This window comes from Leptopilina heterotoma, unplaced genomic scaffold (genome assembly GCF_015476425.1).
Source record: "Leptopilina heterotoma isolate Lh14 unplaced genomic scaffold, ASM1547642v1 Lhet_31, whole genome shotgun sequence".
NCBI lineage: Eukaryota > Metazoa > Arthropoda > Insecta > Hymenoptera > Figitidae > Leptopilina > Leptopilina heterotoma.
In genome coordinates, this window is record NW_025111011.1 from 1,151,192 (window position 1) to 1,166,908 (window position 15,717).

Here is a 15,717-nt window from a genome sequence, read left to right on the forward strand (position 1 = left end):
GTGTTTTTTTAAGTGTGGTGTAAATCAATTTATATAATCAGGCCAAAAGACAAGATTCTATTGGTCTGAAAGTTCATTGACCTTTACTACTCAAGATAAAATTTCAAATAAGAAATTGCAACTAAAAATTATTTTACTCAAACGGCCAATAATTTTACTACTTAAAACTTTGAGTAAAATTACTGCATTTAAATTCTCTCTTTTGGATCATTGATTGACTTTTACTACTTAAAAAATTAAGAAAATACTTGTCAGCCAACGAAATTCTAGTTGAAAAATCATAAATTGACTTTTACTACATAAAATACTTCTGAGGAAATTTTAGTTTCGAAAAATAATTTTTTCATCAAAAATACACTTAAAATACACGTTCCTGCATTTAAATTGAATTCAAATTTACTTTGAATGATGGAATATTGAAATAATTGATTCAAATAACTACAATTTCTTTATTTTCAATAAAAATTATTTGATTATAGTAAGTTAAAAATAATAGAGGAGCAATCGGCTATTTAAATTAAAGTTTTTTTCTGTCTGACTATAAATTGACTTTTACTACTTATACTACCAGACAAAAATTAACACCCACTGATTTTATTAGAATTGGATATGCCGTACTTGTTATTGTTGTTGAAAGGGGAAAATTTAATTTGTCTGACCAAACACTGATTTTTACTACTTTGAAAATATTATTTTTAAATAATTCTTGTTTAAAAATTTATTTGATTGTTTTATTTATGTTGACATTGAAACTACATTTCAAAATATACTCTTTGGGGGGAAAAATAAAAACATCCGTATGATTGATAGAATATTGATTTACACTACTTAAAATGTACTTTTCTGGAAAAAAAATTAACTTTGTCAGATTTTACATTGATCCTTACTACTGAAAATACCGCACAGACAAAATTATAGTGTAAAATTTCTATTGGTCTGGAAGTTCATGGACTTTAACTACTTAAAATGAAATTTCAAACAGGAAATTGCAACTGGAAATTATTATTTTAGTCAAACGTGCAATAATTTTTACTACTTAAAATAACAGTTTGGGTAAAATTACAAAATTTAAATTCACTCTATTCGATCGATTATTGACTTTTACTACTTAAAATACGAGACAAAAATTAATGAAAATAAAAATTAAAACTCATTGAATTTATAAAAATTTGGTGCAATATTTGTTATTGTTGTTGAATGTTGAAAATTTAGTTTGACTGACCAAAAAAATTATATTGTACTACTTTAAAAATATTCCCTTAAAAAAATTTTTGTTTTAAAGTTTACTTGATTTACACTACTATAAATGTGCTTTTTGGACAAAAATTTACTTTGGCTGATTGTATCTTGATCTTTACTACTGAAAATTCCACACAGACAAAATTGTAGTATAAAATATATATTGGTTTGAAAGTTCATTGACTTTTACTACTTAAAATACTTGTCAGCAGACAAAAATCTAATTGAAAAAATCATACATTGACTTTTACTACTCAAAATACTTCTGAGAGGAAATTTTTGTTTAGAAAAATAATTTTTTCATCTAAAATTTGTTTGATTGGTTTGTTGATGTTATCAGTGAAAGTACATTTCGAGATATACTCCTTGGAGGGAAAAAATGTAAAAATTCCTTTGCCTGACAGAATATTGATTTACACTACTTAAAATATGCTTTTTTGGACAAAATTAACTTTGGCCGATTGTATATTTATCTTTACTACTAAAAATACCGCACAGAAAAAATTCTACTATAAAATTTTTATTGGTTTGAAAGTTCCTTGACTTTAACTACTTAAGATGAAATTTCAAAGAAGAAGTTGCAACAGAAAATTATTATTTCAGTCAAACGTGCAATAATTTGAGAGAAATTTCTGAATTTAAATTCACTCTGTTCGATCGTTTATTGACTTTTACTACTTAAAAAGTTAAAATACTTGTCAGCAGACGAAATTCTAGTTGAAAAAAATCATATATTGAGTTTTACTACTTAAAATACTTTTGAGTGGAAATTTTAGTTTAGAAAAATAATTTTTTCATCTAAAATACTCTTTTGTCTATCGATACATTTATTTTCACTATACACTTAAAATACACCTTTATGCCCTGAAATTGAATTAAAATTCACTTAGGCTGATGGAATATTGACTTGTACTACTTAAAATACCTCTTGGGAGAGATGCTGCTTATAAACAAACTTTGTCTGATTGGACATTGACTTGTACTACTCAAAGACAATATTTTTAAAAAGTTGCCGACTAAAATTCACTTTTTCCGATCGCGACAAAAATATTAAATAATTGTAACAATTTCTACTTATTTTGAAGAGTCTGAAACAAATTTTAGACCTAAAACCACGATGTTTGATAATAAATTGATATTTACTACTTAAAATACGCGTTTAAATATTACAAATGGATAAAAATTCGCTTTAGTTGATTGAGCATTGACTTGCACTACTTAAAATACTCTTCAAGGGGATCGTAGTTAAAAATAATGTTAGTCGGAATATATATTGACTTTTACTACTTAAAATACCATATTCAAACAAGTTAAGTGATACAAATTCTCTTTTACTATTCATATGAACTATATTTATAATTATTTCTACTACTTAATTGTTTGGAGAATTTATTTATTTATTTATTTATTTTCAAGATACTTTTTTGCCTGATGATAAATTGATTTGCACTACTTAAACTACATGTTCATTGATTGAAATCGAATTAAAATTCACACTGGTTCATTTGCAATTGGCTCCTACTTAAAATACTTCTCAGGAGAAATTCCACTTAAGAATAAACTTTGTCTGATTGGCCATTGAGTTGTACTACTTAAAATAGCCTTTTCACCAAATTAAGAGATTAAAATTTACGTTTTTTTTTATTGTGCCAAGTACAATTACTTCTATTTTTCAGTGTGGTATTTGCGAAAAATATGCTTTGAACCTACTGAATTAAGTAGTAAAAATAATTGTAATTAGCACCAGTAGTAAAAGTCAATGTATTAATTTTTAACTAGAATTTTGTCGGAGAGGTATTTTAAGTAGTAAAAGTCAATGAACGATCGAACAGAGTTATTTTATGTCCAGTAATTTTACATAGAAGAAAGTTTTAAGTAGTACAAATCAATGTTCAATCAGAATAATTAATTGAAATTGTAAAGTACAAAGAAATAAGGAAAAATAATTCTCAAATACAGAATTTGGCGAGTGTCATATTTAAAAAGAGTGAAAATTACGAAATTAAAAATCCCAACAGTGTACTTTGTGAAAATGGATATTTCAAGTGGTACGACTCAATGTAGGAATTATATTACTATTTTTTACAGGTTTTAAATAGTAACGAATCAGCAAAATACTTTCGAGCAAAAGTCTATTTTTAATTTACGATTTTTTCCTTCCTAAAGAATATTTTAAGTAGTATAAGTCAATGAAAAATGAGCCAATTTATTTTCAACCATTTTTTCTTGCCTTAAATTGTAAAAAATTAGTTTTTTAATTTTTTATCTTATATTTTAGTTTTAAACTTAATTTTAAGTAGCACAAATCGATTTCGTCGGACGGAGTAAAATTTTAATTTAAAAAATATTTGTCTTGAGGTATTTTAAGTTGAAAAATCAATTTAATTTTGTAAATGGAATTTTTTAAGTATATTTTTAAGTAGTACATGTATAGTGTATTAGAATTTAGAAAATGGATGAAATTTTGTTCGCAAAAAAATTATTTGATTGAAAATAATGTTCTATTTTTTATTTTAGAAAATTAGGCTGGAGGCATGGACTTCAGTCCGTAACTGGAGCACTTTCAGTGACATTTTTCTTGGGATTAATCTATAGAAGTGCATCACTTTATCATCCTCAACGACGAGCAATTGTACATCTTAAAAATCAGAAAAGTAAACTACGCGAAAAAAAGTCCGCAACAAAAGCACCGCAACGTTTGGTCGATCTTCGTCCATTGAGTTGTCGTCCTGTTAGAATGCTCATGTTGGCAGCCGGTTCAGCTGCTTTTGGTCTTTATACACCTGCCTTTTATATCGTGAGTACTTATTTTTCCATCACCATTTTTCCATTTATTTTTTTTTTCTAATTGTATTTCCTTTTTAATTTTATTTTATTTTATTGGAAATTTTCATTTAATTCCTTTATCGCTCAATTTTTATAAAATTTCGACTCGTATTTTATTTTATTCCTGTTTTAAATTTAATTTCGTTTTATTTAATTTATTTCATTTTTAATTGTATTTTATTTTCATTTGCAATTGTATTTTATTGTTTTTAACTTTAAAAAACAAATTAATTTTTTTTTGTTTGGTTAAAAATAGTTTTTAATTTTTAAAAATTTGATTGCATTGAAAAAAGGGGGAATATAAGTTTAAAGTAATTAGAAATTGCTCTCAAATCATTTAAAAAAGTATCTCCTTTCTTTAATTTCTCTATCTCGTAATTTCAATCTACGATGACTTTATATTCACTCACCCAGTTTTTGCGGAAATCGGAAACCAACATGGAAGTCGGAAACGAAAACAAGACTTGTTTACTGTAACTCTCGAGAGGTATTTCCCTTCCTCCTGATGCTAAAACTAATTTTAAGTTCCACTAAATTTCATATATATTACTACAATCCCCGAAAAAAACAAATAAAGTTATCCCCTCGACGCTTTTCTCTCCCTTTTTCCCCAATTAAAATTCCACTCACTTGTACGATTTTTATTAATCGTTTTTTATTTTCAACACCCATTTTGGGTTTTTTTTCAATCAAATTTTCTTTTTCTATTTACATTTTCTATTAATTTATTTGTTTATTTATTTAGTATTAACGGACTTATAAAGAAAAACGCTTACAGTTTCAGGATTGCCACGCAACCTAGAAACCTGGAAAACCTGGAAATGTCAGGGAACTTTCTAAACCTTGAAAAAACCTGGAAAAATCATGATGGAATTTTGATCAAAGTTCTGGAAAATTATTGTTTTCTAAAGTTATTGTCCTTATTTTTGAAATCTATATTACTTAAATATTTCAAAATTAATTGAATTTTAAAAGAGTTGCGTTTATACAATTTCCATAAATAGATAAACTTCAAAAGGTTTTAATTTGAAGTTTTAGAAAATTTCAATTTTATATGAATGAATTAAACAATAAAAATTTCACAGGAATTCTATTATTTACAAATTTTTTATAAATTTCTTCGCAATAATTCAATTATTTTCATAAAGAATAACATTTTGTACCAGGAATTCAATTATTTTCATAAATAATAAAACTCTATATAGTTTATCAATTACTTTCATAAATAATAAAAACACATCACAGAATTTCAATTATTTTTAATACAATTTTAATGAAATTTCTCGAAAATTGTATAATTATTCTTAAAAATTTTATTAAAATTCATCAAAGAAATTCAAATATGGTCAAAAGTTTAAATAAATTCTCGTCAAAATTTCAATTATCTTTATAAATAATAAAATTCTTCTTTAAAATTCAATTATTTTCAAAAATTTTAATAAAATTCTTTTCAAGAAATCAATTATTTTCAATACAATTTTAATAAACTTTCTCAACAAGATTCAAATATTTTTTAAAAATTTTAATGAAATTTTTCGAGAGAATTCAAATTTTTTTCAAAAACTTTGATAAAATTCTTTATACGATTTAAATTATTGTCATCACAATTTTAATTAAATTTGTTGAAATATTTTAATTTTTTTTTTAAAAGTTCGTAATAAAATTCTTCAAAATAAATCAATTCTTCTCAAAGATTTTAATAAAATTATTCCAAGAATTCAATTATTTTCAAAAGCTGTAATAAAATTCTTGTCAAGAATTCAATTATTTTCATAAATAACATAATTTTCGCAGAAGCTCAATTATTTTCAAAAAATTTAATAAAATTCTTGGCAAAATTTCAATTATTTTCAAAAACTTTTCTTAATTCAATCAAATTTTTTTTACAGAAATTCAATAATTTTTAATACAATTTTTATCTAATTTCTCCAAAAATGAAACTATTCTTAAAAATTTTCTTAAAATTCGTCGGAAGAATTTTAATTATTTAAAAATTTGTTGATAAAATTCTTTATGAGAGTTCAATTTTAAGACACATTCAATTATTTAATAAATTATTTATTTTTGTATTTAAATAATTGAATTCTTGTAGAATTTTCTAATAAAAATTGATTTAAATATGCATTTTAGTTCAAATTTTGGATAATAATTGAATATTAAACTTTCTAAATTTGAATTAGTGGCTGACTTTATGCTTTTGAATTAGCAGATTTTACTAATAAATAGTCGTTTCTACTAATTTAATAATAAAATTTACTAATTTAAAAGCAAAAAGTCAGTCACTAATGCCACTTAGTAAACATTTTTACTAATTAAAATTTAAAAAGAAAGTATTATAGCGTAAATTTTTAGAAATAATTGAATTTTTAAAAGGTTTCAAATTATAATCTTTGAAAGTTTGAATTTTTCATAATTATAACTGAAAATTGTGTAGATTTAATTTTTTTAAAAAAGTTTAATCTAACTTTTCTGAAATTATTTGAAGTTTTTATTTTCTAATATATTTAATTGAAAAATTTTCGAATAATTGATGAAATTTTGTAAAATTGAATTGTAAACAAAAGGATTTGAAAATTTTCAAAGAAATTTTTTAAAAATAATTTATTTAAAGAAAAATTCTAGTTAAAAATTCTGGAAAACAATAATTGAATTGAAGTGATGAAAGTAATTTTGAATAAGTTACAGTAACAATATTCTCATAATATAAAATAATGATTTTATCATTGGGCCATTTTTAATTATTATAAAATATGAATATATCGATTGTTCCGAAGTCCAAGACTCAGAGTGATCGATATCTTCATGTTTTATAATAATTTTTTTAAAATTGTTTAATTCAAAAAAGGTTTGAATTTGAAATTTTTGAAAATCTTAATTCTTATGAAAAAATAATAATGATTAAATATTTATTTAAAAAAGAAGCAATAGAACATTTTTCTGAGTAATAATTTTTAAACTGAATGAGAATATTTTTTAAGTCAAAGAGAAATAAGAATTTTGTCTGAACTTCAAGGGAAAGTCAGGGAAAAACAAAATTAAATTTTTGTTGTCAAAAAATGTAGTTTTAAGAGCCTGGAAAAGCTCCGTTTTTTAACCTGGAAAACCTGGAAAAGTGAGGGAATTTGAAATGAGCAAAAGCGTGGCAACCCTGATTACAAATAAATTATGAATTTTACGTTTTTAGTAGTATTTTATTTTTTGATTAAAAACTAATAATTAATATTACTGTTTTTAATAATTTAAACATGTTATGTAGAGGAAAATTTTTAAATAAAAAATAAAATTTTAAATAAAATTAATGAAGAATTCTCTTTTTAAAGTTGAATGAATAAAAAATACAAGTGGAAAAACATTTTCAATCAAAATGAAACAACTTTTTTTTTATTGTGCATTCGTGAATATACAATTAAAATTAAAAGTTAAAATAGAATTTCAATTAGACTCATTTTCCTGATTAAAGTTTCCGTCTTTTTCTAAATGATTGCGCAGCTATAAAAAATTGGACACTGAAACGAAACGAGTCAATAAAATAAATAACAAAGTCTTTTGTTGTCTTTTTTTTATGAAAACGAGCCAACTTAGACTGCACTTTACTTAAAGATAAAGGCACGCAATTTACCATCAAGTTCAATAATAACCCTATTTCTTTCGAACTTTCCATTGCACCCTGAATTTTCCTCGAAAAAAAAAAGAAAACACTCTTTTATCGTTTTTCTATATAAATTTATTTTTAAAAAAACGTATTTTTACTATATTAATAGGTTTGAAAAATAAATCAAAAACGCAAGTTATCTATTTTTTCTGCAACGACAAAAATATTATTTATTTATAGTTATTTTTTTAGTTCCTTTATTTAGAGTGAAAATTAAATTTCTTTTATAATTAAATATTTTTTTACTAAATTTACTTCTTTTCTGAAACACAATTACTTTCTAGGAAAATTTTTTTTTTCTTTTAATTTTTCCTATAGTTACAACTTAATTATAAAAACTCATTTCAGTATCATTTGGTAGTATGTAATTAGAAGTTTGTAACTTGTTTGAACAACTTTTGGCGATTCAGAAGCAACACGTTCTTAATTGTATGCGTGGGAATTTGTATCGTAAAATGCCAGGATTATTTATATTATTAATTCCTAGCTTAGAAATTGGTCATTCTGCTAATTTCCCTCCATTTTATAGAATTACTTAATTTATTTATGAATTAATAAATTTATTTATTCAAGAATATTATTTATTTGTTATATATATTTTTTCTTTGTAAGTTTCAATTTATTTTATATTATTTATTATTATTTATTATTATTTATTATTTTATTTTTTAAACTTATTCATTTACATAATTTCGTATTAGACAAAAAAAATTTTTTAAACTTTTTTTTCTCTTGCTTCGAATTTATTTAAAACGGTTTTTTTTATTTTATTTTATTTTCTTATTTTTTAAATTGTACTAAATGAAAAAGTAAATGAATCTGTTTGTGAATACGTTGAGAGATTTTTTTTGTAAACTTTCTACTCTCTCAATTAATACTCTACGGAATAATTTTGCAAATGAAATGTGATAAATGTTTTGGAAAAAATTATTTATTTTCTTTTTTACGAATATCAGGCCTCGCACTCAATAATTTTTTTTTACAAAATTCTATAATTTTCTAAATTTTAATTTTAAATTCTACAAAAATACGAATATATTTTTAAAAAATTTTTTTAAATATTCAATTTACTTCAATTAAATTTGACAATATTTTTAATTAATTGTAAATATAATTTAATCTTTTAAAAATAATGTACAAGAATTCAACTATCTTCAAAAAATCAAAACATTTCAATTACAATTTTTTAAAAGACGAATATTTTTCATAATTTTCAAATCAAATTACATTAAAAACTTGAATAATTTTTGTTAAATAAATATTTAAAAACTTATTTATTTATCCAAAGAATTTACATTTACAATATTTGAAATGAACACTGTGTAAAATCTTTTTGAAATTTAACAATTTCTAAAAATTACAACTGCAATTCTTCCAAAATTCAATACTATTCTTTTGTTGACCTTTTTAATTTTTAAATTTTAATTATTTATGAAAATAATTGAATTTCAGCGAAGAATTTTATTCTTTACTTGAATAATTGAATTCTTAGAAATTTTTTTCGATATTTTATTGGTATATATTTTATTGCTCCAAACAAAGTGAAATATTCTCGATAATGATTATGTAAAATAGGCGGAAGTGATTATCTATGAATAAATTATATTGACTAGGTTGTCTTTTTCAGGCATTACAAGGATACCAAGAAGGATTGGAAGCTAGTGCCTTGGTTCTGTTGCAAACTTGTTTGGGCTTGGCAGCCGCATTGGGTTGTGCTGCATGGGGAGTCGTTACAGCCAGACCATCTGCTCAGTGTCTGGTTTCCCGACAATATCTTTGCCAAGTAGCTCTTCTTGGCGTTGGTCAGTATACATTTTAATCAAGAAGAAAAATTACAATATTTCCAATTATTCACCCTCTTTAAAAATTAAACTAAAAAAAGCTATCTTTTCTCTTCAAGGTTGCCATAAAAAATTAATTTTGTTTTTCCCTGACTCTTCCCTGATTTCCACACTCTTTCCTGACTGATTTTGACTTTTTCCCTGACCATAAAGAATATTCTGATTCACTCTAAAAATTATTAGATACTCAAAAAAACATTCTATTACATTTACTTACGAATTTCTTAAATTGTAAAATTATTCGAATTTCGCAAACATCAATAACTAAATTTTTAAATAAGTATTCAATAATTATTTTTCCATAGGAATTAAAATTCTTCAAAACATTCAAATTCAAACATTTTTAAAATTCAACAACTTAGAAGAATATTATTATAATACATGAAGATATCAATTACTCCGAGTCGAAAACTCGGAGTGATTCATATCTTCATGTTTTATAAAAATTTTAATTTCCATGAAATTTTTCAAAAAAAATAAAATTATTTACAAAAATTCTAATAAAATTCGTTGCAGAAATTCAATTATTTTTACAAGTAATAAAATTTTTCACATGAATTCAATTATTTTTCATACAATTTTAAGTAAATTCTTCAAAAATTGTAACTATTTTCAAAAATTTTATTAAAATTTTTCGAAAGAATTTAAGGGGATTTGAACTATTATGACGTCACAATTTGTGCAAAGCATGTGTTCTAAAGCTGTGACGTCATCATGGTTAAAATTCCCTTAATTATCAATTATTTTTAAAAATTCATGCAATAATGCTTTTAATATTCAATTATTATCTAAAATTTTAACTGATATTCATTTTTAAATCAATTTCACAGGCACACAAAAAAAAAAAAGTTTCGTGGCCGAGACACTACAGTAGTATATTCCCATGTATTTTTGGCCGCTGAATCCGAATCTGAAGTCCGAATGCTCAAATTGGTTCTTTTTTTTGAGTTATACTCAAAAAACGACTCAAAACACGAATTTGAACCAAAAAAATTAAAAAATTTTTTTGTGACATGACAATAGCATATTTCCATATATTTTTTCCCGCTGAATCCGGATTCGAAGTCAAAATTGACAGATGTGCTCAAAATTATGAGCTAAACTCAAAAAACGACTCAAAAAACCGAATTAAAATGACGAAAATGAAAAATTTTTTCTGTGACGCTGCAAAAGTATATTCCTATGTATTTTTTCACGCTGAATCCGAATTCGAAGTCAAAATAGACAGATTTGCTCAAAATTTTGAGATAAACTCAAAAAAAGACTCAAAAAACCGAATTAAGATGAAAAAATTTTTTATGACACTACACTACTATATTCCCATGTACTTTTTCCCGCTGAATCCGAATTCGCAGTCAGAATTGACAGATTTGCTCAAAATTTTGAGATAAGCTCAAAGAACTGATAAAAAAAGGGATTTAAAATAAAGAAATGGAAATTTTTTGCTATGACACTACATTACAGTATTTCCATATATTTTTACACTCGGATCTCGCATTTGAAGTCAGAATTATTCTAATGGCTCAAAATTTTGAGACACACAAGAAAATCTGTTAAGTTACAAAAATTAAAGTCAAGAAACTCTACTTTTCTTGCTAGTACACTACATTAGTATATTCTCATGTTTTTACATCTGCTTCTAAATTCAAAGTTAAAATTATTAAATTGGCTCAAAATTTTAAGTTAAATCCAAAAATGCTCAAAATTTAATTTAATGCAAAAGAGTTCATTTTTTTGGTATTCGGTAGTGTATTCCCATGAATTTTATATACGCTGAATACAAATTCGGAGTTAGAATTATCAGAATGACATACAATTTTTTAGAACTCAAACCCTGGTTACAGGTACAAGCATGCATGTTTTTGAGCACTTTTAATGAAATCCAAAATTTTGAGCCACTGTGAAAATTCTGACTTTGGAATCACAGTGAAAAAATACATGGGAATACACTAGTGTAGTGTCATAGCAAAAAATTTCCTTTATTCATATTAAATTACATTTTTATCAGTTTTTTGAGTATATCTCAAAATTTTAAGCAAATCAGTCAGAAATCTGTCAATTCTGACTTTAAATGCGAGATCCGATATGGAAATACTGCAATGTAGTGTCATAGCAAAAAATTTCCATTTCTTTATTTTAAATCGCTTTTTTTATCAGTTCTTTGAGCTTATCTCAAAATTTTGAGCAAATCTGTCAATTCTGACTGCGAATTCGGATTCAGCGGGAAAAAGTACATGGGAATATAGTAGTGTAGTGTCATAAAAAATTTTTTTCATCTTAATTCGGTTTTTTGAGTGGTTTTTTGATTTTATCTCAAAATTTTGAGCAAATCTGTCTATTTTGACTTCGAATTCGGATTCAGCGTGAAAAAATACATAGGAATATACTTTTGCAGCGTCACAGAAAAAATTTGTCATTTTCGTCATTTTAATTCGGTTTTTTGAGTCGTTTTTTGAGTTTAGCTCATAATTTTGAGCACATCTGTCAATTCTGACTTCGAATCCGGATTCAGCGGGAAAAAATACATGGAAATATGCTATTGTCATGTCACAAAAAAATTTTTTAATTTTTTTGGTTCAAATTCGTGTTTTGAGTCGTTTTTTGAGTATAACTCAAAAAAAAGAACCAATTTGAGCATTCGGACTTCAGATTCGGATTCAGCGGCCAAAAATACATGGGAATATACTACTGTAGTGTCTCGGCCACGACACTTTTTTTTTTTGTGTGCCTGTGTTTTTATTGGAAAATTCTACGAGAATTCAATTATTTAAATACAAAAATAAATAATTTATTGAATAAATGAATGTTTCTTAAAATTGAATTCTTATAAAGAATTTTATTAACAAATTTAAATTTTTTCGAAAAATTTTAATAAAATTTTCAAGAATAATTACAATTTTCGAGAAATTTTTATTAAAATTGTATTAAAAATAATTGAAATTCTGTGATGAGTTTCATTATTCATGAAAATAATTGAATTTTTGTAAAAAAATGTTATTATTTATGAAAATAATTGAATTTTTGTAAAAAATGTTATTATTTATGAAAATAATTGAATTTTTGTAAAAAAATGTTATTATTTATGAAAATAATTGAATTTTTGTAAAAAATGTTATTATTTATGAAAATAATTGAATTTTTGTAAAAAAATGTTATTATTTATGAAAATAATTGAATTTTTGTAAAAAATGTTATTATTTATGAAAATAATTAAATTTTTGTAAAAAAATGTTATTATTTCTGAAAATAATTGAATTTTTGTAAAAAATGTTATTATTTATGAAAATAATTGAATTATTGGGAAGTTTGCTTAGAATTTTATCAACATTTTTTTTAAGTAAATGAATTCTTTTTAAAAATTTTATTAAAACAGTAGATATTGAAAATCATTTAATTGAGAAACATTTTTTGAAAATAATTGAAATTTTGAGAAGAATTTTATTAAAATTTTTGCAAATAATTGAATTCTTTCAAAGAATTTTACTAAAATTTTTAAGAATAATTGCATTTTTTGATGAATTTATTTAAAATATTGTATTAAAAATAATTGAAATCTTGCGATTAGTTTCAGTATTTATGAAAATAATTGAATTCTTGCAAGAAATTTTATTTAAATTAAAAATAATTAAATTCCTGAGAAGAATTTTATTATTTATAAAAATAATTGAATTCTTGTCAAGAAGTTTATTATTTATAAAAATAATTGAATTTTTGTAAAAAAAAATGTTATTATTTATGAAAATAATTGAATTTTTGTAAAAAATGTTATTATTTATGAAAATAATTGAATTATTGCGAAGTTTGCTTAGAATTTTATCAACAATTTTTTTTAAATAATTGAATTCTTTTGAAAAATTTTATTAAAACAGTAGATATTAAAAATCATTGAATTGAGAAAAAAATTTTGAAAATAATTGAAATTTGGAGAAGAATTTTATTATTTTTAAAGATAATTGAATTTTGACGAGAATTTTTTTTTAAATTGAACATAATTGAATTTTTGCGAAGAATTTTATTACTTTTGAAAATAATTGAATTTCTGCAATGATTTGTAACTTCTCCAAAATTCAATTTTTTCCAGTTACTTAAATAAAAATCCCTGACTTTTCCCCGAATTCCCTGATTTTCCTGACCTGAGGCAACCCTGCTCTTATAAAAAAAATTATTTTTCCCTCAATCAAAAGGAAATTTGCCTTAAATTTTTCTTAAGAAAATTATTATTATCATTCGTTTGACGATGGAAAAGCAGAAAAAGAAATATTTTTCAATAATTAATAAAAAAAAAAAAATAATATTTTCTTTTTCGCGAATTTTTTATTGTCAAATACAAAACTGAATGTTTATTGTCGCTCGTTAAAATGCATCGGTGGCAAATCCCTTGGAGCGAAAGACACTTTGATAGCAACAAGGCATACAACACATTTATTCCATTCCTTTCTTGTATTCATTTCCGACAAAAGATTTACTGTTCGCACATATTCAAGGCTTTGTTGTAAAATCAATTTTCTTCACGACAGAATTTCTCTGCTCTTCTATTGTCAAACGAGCGAATGAAGATACCCCCTCGCGTTTATTATTCACTTCGAGTGCGTAATTTTGGTTTTCAAATTGCAATGATAATATACCAACTCTTCCGGAATGCTGTTTATATATTATTTTAACGGAAATTATATATTTAACGCTAATTAAATTTATTCGACGATAATAAAGTAGCCTTTAAATAAATATTCCATTTTATACTCATTTAAAAAGAATGTCGAGAGTTAATTTTATAAGCTAATTAGAGAATTAAATATCTATCCACAAAAAATAATATAATAAAATAATAATAAAATTAAAAAATTTCGTCTTAAATAAATATAAAATAAAAATTTAGTAAACAAAAAATTTCCAGTAGGAAAAATTTCGGAAGAAGTAGTAAAATAAATAAATACAGGGCTCGAAGTAGGTCCGTAAATCCTGACAAAGTCCGTAACTTTGCTTCAAGTCCGTAAAAGGTCCGTTTTTTTTAAAAAAGGTCCGTAAAGTCCGTAATTTCATTCAAAAAGGATGAAAAGTCCGTAAATTGTACGATATAATTTTGAAAATTTTAGAGAAACTACAAATGATTGCAGAAATTCAATTATTTTCAAAAGTAATAAAATTCTTCACAAAAATTCAATTATGTTCAAAAATTTTTTTAAATTCTTGTCAACATTTCAATTATCTTTAAAAATATTAAAATTCTTCTCCGAAATTCAATTATTTTCAAAAAATCTAAAAAAACATTGTCAACATTTCAATTATCTTTATAAATAAATAGCAAAATTCTTCGACAAAATTCAATTATTTTCAAAAATTTTAATAAAATTCATTAAAAAATTTCGATTATTTTCAAAAGTAATAATATTCTTCGCAAAAATTAAATATTGTTCAATATCTACTATTTTCATAAAATTTACCAAAAGAATCTAATTATTTAAAAAAAAATTTAATAAAATTCTACAAATACTTTTAATTATTATCAAAAAATAATAAAAATTTCACAAGAATTTTATTAATAACAAATTTTTTTTATAAATTTCTTCTCAATCATTCAACTATATTCATAAATAATAAAATTTGTACCGTGATTCAATTATTTTCGTAAATAATAAAATTCTTTTTAGAAATTCAATTATTTTCAATAGAATTTTAATCGAATTCCTCCAAAAAGTTCTTAAAAATTTTATTAAAATTCGTCCAAAGAATTTAATTATTTAAAAATTTGTTGATAAAATTTTTAATAGGAATTAAATTCCAAGAAACATTCAATTATTCAATAAATTATTTATTTTTTCATTTAAATAATTGAATTCTGGTAGAATTTTCTCATAAACATTGATTTAAAAATGGATTTCAGTTAAAATCTTAGATTATAATAATTGAATTCTTTCGAAGAATTTCATTAGAATTTTAAAAATAATTGAATTTTATCGAGACATTTTTTTAAAATTGTCTTAAAAATAATTGAATTTCTACCAAAAAAGTTTTATCGAAACTTTTTAAAATGTTTGAATTTCTGCCAAAAATTATGATATTTTTGAATTCTTGCAAAGAATTTTATTAAGACTTTTGAAAATAATTGAATCTCTGCAAAGATTTTTATTATTTTGCGAAAATATTCAAATTCTTGCAAAA

The 15,717-nt window shown here is 23.3% G+C and overlaps 1 protein-coding gene across 1 annotated transcript in view; it reads left to right on the forward strand.

The window, feature by feature from the left end:
- Positions 1–15,717, forward strand: part of LOC122504655 (monocarboxylate transporter 10) — a 198,626-nt gene that overhangs the window by 163,231 nt on the left and 19,678 nt on the right. Inside the window, exons 8-9 of the mRNA XM_043615850.1 lie at positions 3,757–4,036; positions 9,345–9,519. Of these exons, the coding sequence (XP_043471785.1) occupies positions 3,757–4,036; positions 9,345–9,519 (455 nt within the window). The remainder of the gene's footprint in view (positions 1–3,756; positions 4,037–9,344; positions 9,520–15,717) is intronic.